The 15,562-nt window shown below is 42.2% G+C and overlaps 1 protein-coding gene across 2 annotated transcripts in view; it reads left to right on the forward strand.

Annotated features, from left to right (window-relative positions):
- LOC127389700 (vascular endothelial growth factor receptor kdr-like) overlaps window positions 1–15,562 on the forward strand; it is a 130,772-nt gene that overhangs the window by 57,266 nt on the left and 57,944 nt on the right. For both annotated transcript variants that reach the window (XM_051630458.1, XM_051630459.1), the window contains exons 7-10: window positions 595–754; window positions 1,327–1,444; window positions 3,203–3,378; window positions 14,419–14,569. In XM_051630458.1, coding sequence (XP_051486418.1) covers window positions 595–754; window positions 1,327–1,444; window positions 3,203–3,378; window positions 14,419–14,569 — 605 coding nt within the window. The remainder of the gene's footprint in view (window positions 1–594; window positions 755–1,326; window positions 1,445–3,202; window positions 3,379–14,418; window positions 14,570–15,562) is intronic.

Consider the following 15,562-nt stretch of genomic DNA (forward strand, 5'->3'; position numbering starts at 1 on the left):
TTTCTATGAACCCTCCTTAGATTTCTAACATTATAAATGTAAGATGTATTGGCTAAATCTCTGGGATCAAAAAACCTATCAGAAGCAACAATGCTTTCTAAAATGCTACAGGAAATTGCACTGGCACTTGGCTGTCATAATATGTATTTGTAATAATATATTTCTTTTAGAAAACAAGAGTTTTTGAAGACAGAAAAATACTGACTGTGACAAAAAAACACAAGGCAAAACCAAAAAAAAAAAAAGCACAACTCTGACCCTATAGATGCCAAGGGCAGTTTTGCAATGAGATCCCTGAGATTTGGTCCCTAAGAAGGGCTGATCTATGATGCATCCCCTGATTTACCTGCCTGCCCAGATTTCAGTAGAGGAGTGCCACAGTTTCACTCTGCTTCTCTCTCTTATTAGACTTGATAATGAAACCTCACACAGGAGCTCTTTTTGCTGATCTGTCTTCTAGTTTTTTATTTCAGTGATGGGGAGATATGATAATTTTGATATGAATCACTGCTTTGCTTTACTGGCAGACTTTGAAAAGACGAACAAAATAATCCAGTTTATGCTGCTTTTTGACCCCCCTTTTCTGACTTCCAGCACCCTTATCCTAAAAAAACCATGAAGCGGAGTGGCATGGTGAATAAAGTTCAGAGTAACCTGACAATTGAAAATGTCACCATGCAAGATGGAGGCATCTATATATGCAAAACATTCAACGTAACAAGGCTGGAGGCCAATGTCACAGTTACAGTGTATGGTAAGTTCTGCAGCTAAACCAGAGTACACAAGAACAAAGATTGTTACATGAAATCTATTGATATGCAGATGGCATTAGGAAGAATGTCAACTAGTTGAAACAACCGTTAATCATCTATAATCACTGATCAGCCTATGAGATAGTCAGCACCCACCACTTTGTTTTCAAAGAAACTTTAGAGAGTTCATGACTGAGATGTGTCTGAGGACATGGATTAACTGGGAGCTGAACTGTTTTAAAAAAGCTGACATCAAGTGGGGTTGCCACTACCCTGGAACACTGGCCTGCTAGCATTCACAAGATACCCCAGCCATTTTTTACACACTGCTCCAGAAGTAATGTAGATGCAATTCTCTGCTTTAAAAACCTTCCTTTGGAGATAGACCTTCCTGCTGTGGCTGAGCTTTGCAGGGGAACTGGGGTAACACCTTGTAATTCCATTTGGTTGTCTGCAGCTTCTGAGGATCTGTATTGCAAAAAATCCTGGATAGACACAACACAAGTCAAAGTTGTGAGCACTGTACTGTGGCAGATCTGCCATAACTTCTCTTCCTGTTCATTTCTCCTTCCAGACAAACCTTTCATTACGGTTTCACATAAGAAAGGGCCTTACTACGAGATTACATCAGGACACAAGTCACTGAAACTGGCTGCAAAGGTGGATGCCTTTCCTCGTCCAAGCGTCACCTGGTGAGTACCATCACCTCGAGCAAAATCAGGAATACACAACCTTCTTTTGGGCTCCTGCCTAGAATACATTCTCACTGTTCCTTACCCCACAGACAAAAGATGAGAGCTGGGAATGCTCACAGTTCAGCTATGGAGATGTGACTACTTTCTGTGCTGACATATGCTCCATGAAGCTGGGCAAGCCATACCTCTTACCTACGCTCCTTATCTCTTCTAGTCATGCAGAAAGGTCCCTCTACAGGAAAAATGGGGGTTTCATTTACCCTGGACACAGAACTGTTAGGAAGATTCAAGCAGAAAACTGTTGGTGAAGAGTTGCCAGTTTCTCACCATTAGTGGTGGTCAGTCTGCAAGGAGCAATACATAATAGAAAGCTGCAGGACACATTTTCAATATGAGAAATTGTTTCTCTTCATAACTTTCAGATAAATTTCTCCAATCCAGTACCACCAGCAATGTCAGATCCTTGCAGACAATGCAGTGAATCTTGAGCAAACTAAGGGCTTCACCAGGACTGAAATGGATCAGCTTAATAGGAGGGGCAAGATGTCAGCAACTCAAGGAGACATGAATTTCTGTCTTTACCCTCCATCACTTGTCCTCTCTTTTTTCTAGACTTCTTCCATGCTTCACTCTACAGTGAGTCTTTAACAACCCCATCCAACACCTTATACATCTTTAACTGTCTGAAATCCCATACAACAGCTGGTATAGCACCTGCTCAGAGCACTTTTCCTTGGCCAGTTGAGTGCCACTCAGGGGCGACCTGGCAGTCACAAAAGGTATTGGTCAGGGATGAGTTTGCTGCATTTTTTTTGACAGTGAAAAAACATGAAAATCTTTAATGATCAGACCAGTGAAATAAATGCTGTCAGGAGATATTTTTAATTGTTGCTGTTATTTAGAAGATGGAAAAGTTTGTTTTGAGTTGAAGTGGGGACTGTCTCCCTTTCCAGTGCCAAGGCTTTGTTCCCGGGGCTCAGCAGGAGCTGCTTGGGAGCTGCCTGGGACCACCAGGGCTGCCTTCCCTTCATGTTCTAAGCTACAGCTGTTGATGTTGGAGGTCTCTCAATACAGTTGTTTAAACGACTGTAAAGGAGGTTTCCAGCATTCGCAGGCAGTAGGACACATGCCCCAGATTCTTCTTCCACCAAGCCTAAAGCTCTGTGTGTGGCAAAGTCTGGCCTATTTCATATTCATAACCCAAATCAGATTAGCAGTGAAGAGGAGTCTGCTCATGCAGACTCTGCTATCCTACTCTTAGCTAGTGAAGGTTCAAGATTGTGAATTCCTCACTGACTTTCCTGTTGACCATAAATTTTCCAGGTCACAGACTTCAGGTTTTTCAGAAACAGCAGAGGGTCACATATATACATGGAAGGACAATTCTGCTTAATTAGTATCTTGTTGTAAAACGATTACATAAATTTTGGCTAACCTATGATTTCCTGCACTTAATATTGAATGTCCAGCATAATTTGGGGGCATCTACATGTCCATTTCTGACCAAAGTTGAGCATGTGAGAGGCACTGCTGATTCAGACCTATTGAAATAGCTTTTTCTCATCCCACAGCACTGCAGGTGCTACTCAGTTTTAGTGTGGAAAGAAAAAAGGAATAGAAGTCCAATTCAAGTAGTGATTATAGATGCTGTTGCCAAAGGATGACTTTTTCACCACCCTCACCTGAGTAACAGGTTTTCTGAGAGCTAACGTGCATGCATGAACATGATGAGCCTTGATGGGACTTTCAAAACAGGTACAAAGATGGCAAACTGATTAAGGATAACCACACCTGCTATGAGCCAGATCCAATGAAGTACAGACTGGGCATCAGAGATGTGAGACCAAAGCATGCTGGAAACTACACCATCGTCTTGAGCAACGCAAAATATGGCCTCTATAAGAACCTCACCATGCAGCTGGTAGTGACAGGTATGGACTTGATGTTTGTAATGACTTCTACTGGGTTCTTTCTCCTTTTTTGTCTGATCCAGCTTCACCAGTCAGCAGGAATGGGTGACATTTCCCCACATTTAGATGATGTGAGCTGATACAGCACTGTGCATAGATCACCACCTTATTTAGGAACCACTAAAGATCCACCTCATTTTACCACATGTTAAATAGAAGCAACAGAATGGAGAGCTAGTGTGAAGAGTTAGCCTGAAACTAGGACATCAAAAGTCACTTTCCACTGAGATATTGCACCTCAGAAAGAGCCTGCAGCATCTTTATGACAGGACAGTGTCTCCACAGAAGGAAACAGAAATGGCTTGAAAGTAAACAAACTTAATAGAGCTTAAATTTTAATGGGAGTTTGGGCGGATATCTAGTTGTGAGTTCTGGGAGCTGGGGGAACAGTTTCCCAAGAGAATTGATAGAAGTTTTATCCCTTGAGATTAAAAAATAGCTTGAGCAAAGCACTGGAGAACATCCTGTTGGGGCAGGAAAAGTCCCACTAGGGCTGACGGAAGGAACTCAGTAAGCTACCCTGTCTTTTATGTCGCTCCATCATCCTGCTACAGAAATACTTTCTAAGTCTGTATTTTAGGTATTGTCATTTATCTGCTGGGAGCACCTGAGAGGTTCATTTTCAGGAGAATCTGGAGAAAACCAAAGTAAACTGGTGTGCACTGAAGCAGGTTCACTTGACATAGAGGGAAAACAGCTATTGGAAGCACTGGGATAATGGAAGACAGAGCCACATTGTTCCTCTGCATATCCACTGCCTCTTTAAAGCCATTGAATTTGGCAACAGAGATTGAATAATGAGGCCAAGTAGGAGTTCAGCAGAAGTTAGCTCTGCTTTCCTTCGTATTGGTTAAGGTTCACTCAGGCAGTGAGATAAAGTTATTGAGATAGGTTTGCTTTCTTTTCTGTGGTGAATTCTTTTCTCCTTATCCTCTCTACACCTAAAAATATTCTCAATTGTCCTGTTTTCTATACTTATATACTATTGCACCATATAACTTCCAGCATTTGTGGATTTCTCATTTCACCTTTCAGAAAGGAGTAATGCCTAACACATGGAGAACTTGTCACTGAGGCACATTTGGCCTATTAACAATGCCAATAAGATATGGTAGCTTAAACCACGTTAAACATTACAGAAATTAATGTGTGATTTAGGCGTGAAGAGAGCTAGGAACGTGCTTATGGTCAGGTACTGCAGCACAGCTGATGAGAAGGGTTGTGTTAAGCTGTGGTGATTTGTTCACTAGATGTTGTTTATCCATACAATGGTTTTGCTGTCTTGCTAAGAGAACGGAAACGTTCAAAGGAAAAGAAAATTAAGAATGATAATAAACTATCTTGTCAAGGTAAATACTGGTGTTTGCATGCAAAAGAGAATGTTTACTTGAAGAGCAGCCATTCCTAAAATAGGCATATAAAAAAGCAAACAGACCTTGTTTGCATCAGCAAGATACTATTTCAGGATTAAACCATCCCATGCTCTTAACTACAGTACAAGCCTTTCATCTTCATTGTATGTACAAGTGTGTGGTATTCTGCCTCTCACACACAATGCATGCCTAGCATGGTGTTCATTGTTAGCCCTTCTGAGAGATCAGCCCAAGAAAGACCTCAATCAGAAGGAGTTATTTCATTGCAAAAACATCATTTCTCAGGAGTCTGCAAAGTCCAGCAGCTGCAGGAATGTTACTGACTGGGGAAGGTGTTGCCTGGTGAAGCACAGCAAGTGTTTCTTTTCTGGTAAAAATAAGGTCAGCCCAGAAATGAGAGCAAGCAAAGGAAAATATCTACCAATAGTGCCATTGCTGTTAAGCTAAAGGCTGCAAACAATGAGAATATTTTCCTTGAATGTAGACAGGACTGACACAAAACACCCAGGAAATCTCTCTTGCCCTTGGCCAGGCTCTTCTCTGTGGCACTAACCCAACATGCTGTATGTGAAGCACTCAGCCATGGAGAAGGGGACCAAAACACACTTTCTAGCCATTTTATGCAGGCATTACCTTGCCTACCACTGCAACACAACCACCTTTGAGCTGGGAGGGGTGATTAATGTCTCTGCTTAGAACCATAGGCAGTCTGCAGTTACTGAAGCTAGAATTTGAACACAGGACATACACAGACATAATGGAAAAATCCTCTTGGGCTTGCAAGTGAACAGAGTGGTAGGATAATCAGTTTAGCATCATGTCTGTAAGAAGAAGCCTGCAGCAATTCAGCACCCAGTAAGCCTCATGCTGAGACCATGTACCAGCTCCCTCTTACTGAGGAGGAACATTTCTGCTTGGGTAACAGCAATGCTCCTCAAAAGCCAGGGCCAGTCCTTTAAATTTCAGAGCTGCATCTGTGAAAGTAACCAAGTTCTGATTTACACTATTAAAGGGAAGATGGAAAGTTATTTAAATTGACTTTTGAATGAGAAGATAAATACCATTTGAATATGTTTTCTTTTGCTGCAAGGGGACACCGCATTGAAGAAATGATAAGTAAGCATAGAGCCCCCTCTCCTGTGAGACTCTTCAGAATAATACATTGTTACTGCTCTTGAGCATCACAGAGAGTGTAACTGTGACAAAGCCATCACTGTGAATTGTGCTGGAAGTTTAAAGTTAATAGTGTTATGAATTGTTTTTCATGAACAAGGTATAAATAAGAGCAGGATCCATTCATCAAATTGCACTACATTAATTTTTGCACTGTATTTTATGCAATAATAATGGCAGCAGAAGAGAATCTTTTAAGGAGCATGAAAATGAGATAAGAAGTCATCTTCTTGAGCTCTGCAGGACAGGAGCTTACATGCAGTGTATCTTTTGACCTTCTAGAAGACCAGCAGGGCTGCAGGCTTTCCTTGGAGACACCTCCTGTATACTAATTGGTAGCAATCACAGTAGTTCTGACATAAAGCATACCCTGTACGTGCAAGGTATTTCACTCCATGGTAATGAGTAAAGTATTAGGAGCTGTTCCCCCCAGAGTTTGGTGTTGGCCAAAAAATTGATGAGTATCTGCAGAGAGCAGATCCACCAACTTAGCTCCACAGAGGCAAGAAGGAGCAAAATGGGCAAATACCTCCCAGAGCTGCAGGGTGGGAACTGATAGCAACGCTGGCCTGAGGCGAGGACCTGGTTGAAAACATGCAGGAAGGAGGCACAGGAGGATGTGTGTGTGCTGCCTGGCATGGAGGAGAATTGTGCTGCTATTTGAAAAATGTCTCTTTAAGAAAGAGCTTCGCTGTGCCTCTGGTCACCCATGCTCCCACTGCAGCTGGAATTTAATCCTGCAGGAGCACGTATCTCCCTTGTGGAGTCGCCTTGGCTCACTGTAGGATTCAGTCCCCAGGAGGCAGCTGACTGCATTTTCAAAACGCTCCTTCTTTACATATTTACACATCAAACACTGTCCAAGGAGCCGCGGGTTGCTGCGTTTTTGTTTTGTTTGATTAAATTCTTACTGAGAAAAACTTCAACAAAATAATGTCCTGAAGAATTTGGAGGGGAGGGAACAAGGAAAAGGAACAATCCTAGCAAACAGCTGGTGGCTGCACATCTGAGCCAGCCATGAAGGAGAAACGTGGGAGAAAAGAGTTATTCCAGGCTGCAGTACAAAGAGGTTTCTGAACAAAACATAAACAAAACCCGTTCAATCTATTTATGGGCAAGCAGACTGCATTTCATTCTCACCCTTGCACATGTCATCTGCATGTATCAGTGTTCTTGCTGTGCCCTTTATGGAGCAGTCAGCATGCTCTGGCCACCACGTTGTGAGTGAAGATTGTATTGAAGCATAAGTTAATCCAAAAATGGGATGAATAACCTCCTTCACTACTTTGCCTTTCTTCTTAGTCCCAAAGTTTCTCTCCTGTGCTTCCGTAAGGCTCTTCCAGCAAATATTGCTTTGGGTTCCAGCTGCTATAGTCAATTGAAATAACATTCCCTTGTAGAGTCCTTGATCCCCAAAGCTCTTGTGTTTTATCTATAAGAAATGCAGGATTAAGTGCTAGAACATAAGCAGCAGTAATTCACAGGCTCCTTATGAATTCCCTCTCTTCTGGGCAAGGAATGGAATAAAAGAGGTGCATGGAGAATTCACGGGTGTCTTGCCATGTGCTCCTGGTTATGTCAGTGAGGTGACTGTCTATACCTCCATTTGTCATGAGGGAGAATTAGCTCCAGAGAACTTAATGATGATTATGTAGCCCTACTCTGTAGTCAGACCAGCTCTTTATATTTGCTTTAAAATCAAAGGCAAAGGGAATTCTGTGCCTGACCTACTTTGGCTTGCAAAGGATGAGTTGACATTAAAGGAGTTCCCAGTGATCTCCATAAAAGTTAATAAATAAGCAGTGATCCATGTGAACAATACCCCATCACCTCAACCAGACCCAGAAATAGTCTGAAGAGGGAAATGAGCCTTCAGGGTCAGGTTAATACTTTTGGGCTATGGTAGTTCACAGAAAAAGAGCTCTTGGAGTGATGGATCTCATTTAAAGCCAGTTGAAAACAGACAACAGACTCCTGTAGTCTTGTGTGCATGGAAGGGCCCCTGAAATCTCCAAGCTGGACACTGTTGCACTGTTAGAAACATCAATTTCTTTAGATCATGAGTGCAACTCTACTGCTGTTTAGGTTAAAGAACTGAGCCAGATATGAGAAGCAGGGCTACATAAAATGATCTTCTCTCACCTTGCCTGCATGCTTTGGTATCCTGCCAGAACTAGTTTCCCTTTATGTATCGTATCCATCTCCTGTGCAGCTCCTTGGAGGATGACCCATGCAGGAGAAGTCAAAATAGAAAATCTAATTTTCCAGCTCCTGGACCAGCCTAGAGAACTAGAAATCCCAAAATAAAACACAGCCTGACTCCATCCAACTGCTGTTCCAATGTGTTTCCCCCAAGCATATTGCTCCACTTTCCTCCTGACTACTGGCAGCACTAGCTGTGCCATGCTTTGGGTGGGGAGGAGCTCTTCTTTGCTGAGGAGAGCAAAGGCAAAGTGATACAGTGCTCCAACCTATCCTTCAAGTCTCACTCATCACGCACAGGCAGGAAAGAAACAACTGACTATTTCTGGGAGATATATGAAAGGAAAGAAAAAATGTAGCAGTGTAAACAGACGCAGTGGGCCTTTCCAGCACGTTAATTAGGAGCAAATTGTGAGGAACTTTCTCACTGAAATCATGCAAACCCTGCACACTTGCAGCTCTGCAGTCCAGCCTCCCTTCAGCCTCTGTGTGCTCCCAGGAGAGCCCCTAATGAAAAAGTCAGATGAGCTATTTTCATTTTGTTGGAAGTAGCCAAAGAAATTTTAGGAAAAGGAAGGTGGGGGCCTGCTGGAGTTTGCCAGAAAAATCCGAAGCATTCAACTCACATCTTTGCAGCAGCAATCTCTCTCTGACAGCCCCTGAAAACCAGAGTGGTGGGGGGAAGTTGGAAAGTGGCAGCACGTGGTTTCCATGCTCTCAGCCAAGGCTGCAGGTATATTAGCTGCTGTTTTTTCTCTTTTGAAAAGCAGGCAAAGGGGCCAGAGACAAAAATCCTAGAAAACAGCCCACTTGGCTAAGAATGAAGCAGTTCATTACTATGCATTTGCTTTTGAACTTTGTTTAGCCACAAAAAATGAGATGGGGAGAGGCAGACAGGAGAAAACTCTCTTTTCTTTCAAAGCTTGGCTGCACTGGGGCTGAATGACAGATCTGGGCAAGGTGGTTCAGTACTGGGAAAGACAACCATCTTGCTACAAGGTGGAGACACCCAAAAGTGACAGTACAAGGTCAAGCTGCACTGACATTTTAACAAGTCAAGGGCCCTTTGATTTTCCCTATATCTATCCATACAATATCCAACTGCATGGCTTTTCTTCCTTTTGCTTCCACCCTGCTGGCATTCCCAGCCATTAACAGTGGCTTACAATGGAGCAGCAGGGTGTGAGTGCTAGAGATTAGGCAGGCCACCAATAATTGGTCACCCTAATTCTATTCCTGGCCATGGTATTGACTCAAGGAGTGATTTTGGCCACTCATTTCATCTTGGCACCTGCTTCCCCAGAGGGACTGTGGGGACAATGCCATGCACCCACTCCACAGCAGCCTTGTGTGTAGTGCTGAGCAAAATAAAACAAAAAAGCAAACCGAATGAAACAAAGCAAGCCATGCCAACAAAATCAGCTGGGGTCAAACACAATGTTTTGTGCAGCCTGAAACAAAAGTTTTCTTTCAGGTCATTTAACTCACTTTTTTTCTCTCTTTCCTTTTGACAAAAAAAGAAAAGAAAAAACCAAAACCAACAAAAAAGCCAAGAGAGATTACTTGTAAGCTGAACACTGATAAAGTGGTTTTACTTTGGGGGAAATTTCTTCCTCTTTTTCCTATACTGTTTGACCAGTTCAAACTTGCATTAATGAGTTTTCTGTCTACCTTACAGAATATTCAACTTTCAGAGCTTATGTTTCCATTTAATAACATACAAACATAAGATCAAAGATTCTAAAGTGCAAATTATTTTTGCTTTTGGGTAACAGAATGGATAAATAGAAAACAAGTTGCCTCTCTATCAATAGTTCTAACGAAACCCCACGTCCAGCAAAGTACATCAAGACAAGATGAAATGCTTTTCCAGACTGCTCTATGTTATTTTAATGATGTGCTTAATGGGAAAAGATTTTTTGAAATCCAGTTTAAGTGGTAGTAGGGAAGGTACATAAACAGCAGTTCAGTCAGGGGTCACAGAAAGTAAAGGAGAGTTTCTTTTTAAAAGGCAGGGAAACTCTCTATGTGCTGTCCTCTGTATTTGGATGCTTATTTAGGTGACAAGTGTGCAACCCCATAAAAACATCTGCAATGGATTTAGAGATAGAAGAGTGTCTTGTAAAAGGGGTAATGCCAGAAGGTTAATGTCCTAAGCCTTGTACGTGTATTTGCTCCTAATGCCACAAATGAAAGGTAACACTAGAAAGTGAGGTGAGACTTACATAATGCTGATCAACGTAAGGAGAACTGCTTTTTGATTGCATTTCACAGCAGCAGCAGCAGCAGCAAAGTCTTTACTTATTCAGGTCAGCTCTCACACCAGCAATTGCACCTCTGCAAAGTGAGTTGGGGATACAATCACACTTTAAGCCAGAGAGGACAAAACCCCATTTATTTCAATACATTTAAACCCATCTGAACATTGTGTGTTCCAAATGCAGCCAGGGACGAGAAAGCTTTTAAGGTTTGTTTGGCTTCTGCTTGAGAAAACTCAGCGAGGGAAGGGCAATGGCCAAGGGATGGAAGGGAGGGAGAAAGTAAGCACCAGATTTCAGTGGGGGGGGAGCAGGATAAGACAAGAAGTGGGGTAGTGAAGGATATTTCAGGTCAGGAATGAGTGTGTTCAGAGATTTTCTCTTGCAGTTCAGCAGTGCTGTAGCAGATAGGACTGCTGGTTGGGGGAAAGGCTCTATAGGAGGTTATCTATGAGCCCAGATTTGGATACCAGAGGGTGCTGTAGGTCAGGCTCTTGGCACAGTCACAGAGCTTCCAGGGGAAAGGAGCACTCTGTGCTGCACTTGCTGGAGGAGACAAGGTGCACTGCAGAATCTGTGCAGAGGCAGCTTGCCTGTTTACTCACATTTTGTACTGCTATTAGTCCAGTGCAATGCCTGCTAAAGCTCTACATACCAAACAGCTTTATTTTTTTTTTTAATTTTCTTTTCTTTCCTTTATTTATTTTTTTTTAATGCTTAAAAAACAGCAATACACATTCAAATGCATGTGCATGCTTGAAATCCACATTTTAGATGCATAATTTAAGGTGCAACCAGGAATGCACTTGGATTTTGGCGGTGCTTATAAATGGATTAATACCCTAAGCCTTGGCCTGCACCTAAACATAAATGAAGATAAACAAGATTTTGTGCATAATCCAGCATGCTGCTTAGTAAGCAAACATGAAAGAGAAAGCAAAGCACTGTTTGGAGGAGGAAGAGAGTTATCTAAGAAATACCCTACTAGGTGTACCTTAGATAATCACAGCCTTTAGGCTAAAAACCCCTCATCACACCAATGTGGAGAGCCTTTTCACAGATGAGACTGCTGCAGATGCCAGCCCACTGAGCCAGTATCTAGTTACAGTCTGAGCAAATCTAAAAGGCCCCACCACAGAAGCAAGTTAGCTTGTTTCCATCACTGATAGAGGCAACTCCTGTAAACAGGATTTGGCCCAGCAGTGAGTAAAGTGAATGAAAAGCTTCAGTTGCCTTCAAGGGACACAACAAGGGGTAAGACAGCCATGACAGTGTGCGGTGGTTGGGAAAGTTTTCAGCCCAAGAAATATCCCCTGTGTGGGTACCCCACATTCCACATCACAAACACACAGTGCACTGGGGCCAATGCCAACAGCCTGACAAAGACAAAAAAGGCACATTCAGGATTGTTGAAGGGCCACATCCCCACTGGGGTAGTGCTGCAGGAAGAGTCATTTGCAGAATAACATCTACCTCTGCTGCAACCTTCACAAGGAAAAAGAGAGAGACACTTAAAAAATTACTCCAATTGCTGAGTGTCATGCCCATAATTAGCTATGACCCCACAGTAACCATGTTATAAGGCACTGTGAAAGAAATGATGGGGAGGCATTTTTAGCCAGCCCCTCAAGTTTTAAGAAAATTGCTTATGCCTCATAAATAATAATTATTTCAATTGATGAATCATTTTGACTCATTTTAGCTTTCAAGTAATATTTAATAGTGTCATGCAGTAAAGTAATTGTGGAATTAAGAATTTATTCATCACTCATGTTCTTGTTTGAATTAGATTGTTAAAATTATTATTTCTTTTTTAGAAGGATCATTTAAATGCCAGTCAATGTGTTCATCATCTCACCAAGACTATAGAAAAATCTCCCAATATTAAAAGACTGTAATCAAACCTTGTCCTCTCATACTGTCACACACACAAAACCTTCCTCAAGTGTGTAAAGCTTTGCTCTTACAGCCCAGAAAACATAACATTTGAGTAACCTTCCACACTGAACTTAGAGTCTCTTTCTCCAAATGAAAATCACACTTTTGAGGTCAGTCCAGACATGCTGAACACAGACTTTGAGACTTAAAAGAAAAATGTCCAAGATAATGAAAAATGTGCTTCTCTCTCCAGGAAGTTTTACAAAATTATTTTTATGATCAGAAATAATTTACTGATGGGAAATGAGATGCCAGTTACAAGGAAATGCAACGTTAGTCACAATTGATTTTTCCTGTGAATTGCTCACAAATCTCAAAGCACTTGATCAGTGATATGTTGCATAACCCAGAGTGATGTGGTGTAGGAAACCCTGTGTCCATGTCATGAGGATGAGGACGTGAGTTTTAGAGACCCTAACCAATCTGAAGTCTCCCATCTGCTCCCTTCCTAATATTATCCTTCACAAATAGACATTCCATCTCCCTGTCTGAAGGGACAAAGGAATGAGGAGTAGATTTTTGGAGCCAGGTAGAACATCATCTGCAGGCAGATGGATCAAAAAGCCAAAAGGAACATAAGAGCAAACCCAAACAAGGCCTGTCATTTGGGTCTTTTAGGTGAAATGTTAATCAGGACCTATTGAAAGTTCTTTAAAGCATTTCATGTTTTACTATAGTATGGGAGTTAGGGTAGGGCTGAACCAACTACAGCCAATACTCCTTTCATGTGGTGAGGAAGGAAATACTGATGTATTTGCAGAGAATGGTGAGGTCAGAAGATCTTTCAGAGTCTGACCTGGCAGCCACGAGAAATGGAAAGTGAGGATCCCATCGAGACATGGAATCAGCCTGGTCAGTCCTCTTACTAGAGGACTGGAAGGGAAAAAAAAAAAAAAACTATTTAAAAAAAAAGAGGGAAAGGGATCAAGATTGATGAGGTGGGCAGTAGCTCATATTTACATATCTGGGGCCTCCTTGACAGCAGAAAAAAAATAAGTTAACCCAAAAAATAGAAATCTAATCTACATTCACTTCCCAACTTGTCAAAAGCCCTCAGCATAAAGCTGCCACACTTGGCTGCACAGAGGTGTTCTGCAGAGGGACCCCGACCAATAAATCTGTTTGATTTCCTGTTATGAGAAGCAGACAAAGAGATACTGCTCGGGATGGGCAGAGCTGTCTGCATAAGGGAAGAGCCTGTGCTTTCACCCCAAACTCAAACCCACCCTCTCCAAGGTTAGGAAAAGTTCAGTTCACTTTGGAGATTTTTTACCATTATTTCTCATTTTTGCATGTTCCCGTGGGAGCTGGAAATAGATGGGACAAAGCATTTCTTTCCTGCTGGCAACAAGCAGCCCTGAAAGTGTCACACGAAAGTTTGTTCTTGAGAGATTTCTAGTCCAGGGTGTGATCTTGCAACCCCTCCAGATGTGAATAATGCAGTGACATATTTAATGGCTCTGCTGTTGGTGAGAATTTCTTGGCATTACTCTACAAGTGTTTTCTCCCCACCACTTCTTCCTTGCTTTCTTTGCCCCTTCATCCAGTGCACATTACACACAAAGAGAAAAGGAAAGCAAAGGTTTCAAATCAAAAAGACTTTTTTTTGTCCAAAACCCTGGGGAGAACCTGCACAATGGTAACAATACTGCAGAACAGCAGCTGTTTGATAAGGTTCCTCTCAGGAGGTGACATCAGAAGCAGAACACTATTCTGCCCCCGGCACATAGACTGATCCTGCAGACCCCAACCAATAGACTTCATAGTATTAATTTTCCAGAACTACAGCAGGTCCACAACAACATTTGACAGCAATTAGGATGACTATGGTAGCATTTCAATGTATTTTCTGAAACAGCACAACTAATACCCATGTTTCTCTGAGTCCATTCTTGTAGTACTGCTGGTAATTTCCCTACAGCTTCAGTATCCTCATGAAATCACCACTTGGTCATCACAGCGAGAAGTTTCAAAACCTTTGATGGAAATTAGACCATGACTGTGGATGAAAATTTGCTCATTTGCAATTATTTTTTTGTTGGCTTTTTATTCTTTAGAGAGACCCAAAATCTATGAAAAGGAAACTGATTTTGGTAAGATTGAGCAGGTAGAATTAAGAAGCAAACACACAATCCTGTGCACCGCCAGCGGGAACCCTGACCCAAAGATCGTGTGGAAGTGGCAGCCCTGCAGCCTCACGGGCACACTGTAAGTGGACACTGCTACATGTTGTAAAATAGTTTGGTAGTTTCAAGTCAGGTTTTATTTCTAGTGCATCTTATTTACCTTAGCAAAATTCTAGGGTTATGAACCCAGCAGACATCTAGTTATGTATGATCTTTTGTTCTCAGATGTGTGTAAAAGATTTAATGTGACTAAAGATCAGGCTTGAACATTCTTTACCTCACTAGCCATGTCCCTCTGAGTTACCAAGATGTTTTCTGACACGTTGGATGCAGCCTACATGGCTGACAAAGAAAAAATAGACAGGTGCTTTCTGCGTAGAGGTAACATGATTTTTTCCCCCATGAGAGCTATTGTCACACAAACCTGCTAAAGGCTTGGCTGCTTTAGTTACCATATGGAATTGATGCCACTTCCTAAGGCTGTCTTCACTCGTGCACATGGAGCATGGGCTCCTGTGGCAGCATCTCCCTTGCAGAAGCTGGAAAAGGTAACCAAGCCTTCATGCCTTACTGGGGGCCTTTCCTTGTTAAGTCTGGAGGCAGCCTGAGGTGTGAAGAAGCAAGTCACTGGGTTAAAAACTGTCAGAGAGGAACGAGGCAAGTTAAAACACAAGAGGCCTTTCGAGATTCATCTTACACAAGTAGATGTTTTCTTCGCTCCTGCTGTTACATGAGCAGAGGGACAAAGAGGGGTCTTGGCTGAGGTCTGAATGCTTCCTCTGTTAGCCCCAGGGGACATACAGGACCCATGTATAACAATTCAACTCCTTCCTGCAATGAGAGGGGTGAAGTCAAGTTCTTCCATCCATAAAAAAACGAAAGCAGGTCTAGGAAGCAAGAGAGAAAATGGATGGATGGTTCCTTATTTTCTCGCCATTTCAGTGCTTTTCCAAATGCTGTGAATGGCAAGTCATGAGGCAGGGAAAAATCACAGAAGAGAGCTCCTTTTTCAGGTTCTCTGCTGCAACAGTCACAGTGATGTTGGGTGATCTAGTCTCAGGTTGCATCTAAAAAG

This window comes from Apus apus, chromosome 12, assembly GCF_020740795.1.
Source record: "Apus apus isolate bApuApu2 chromosome 12, bApuApu2.pri.cur, whole genome shotgun sequence".
Taxonomy (NCBI): domain Eukaryota; kingdom Metazoa; phylum Chordata; class Aves; order Apodiformes; family Apodidae; genus Apus; species Apus apus.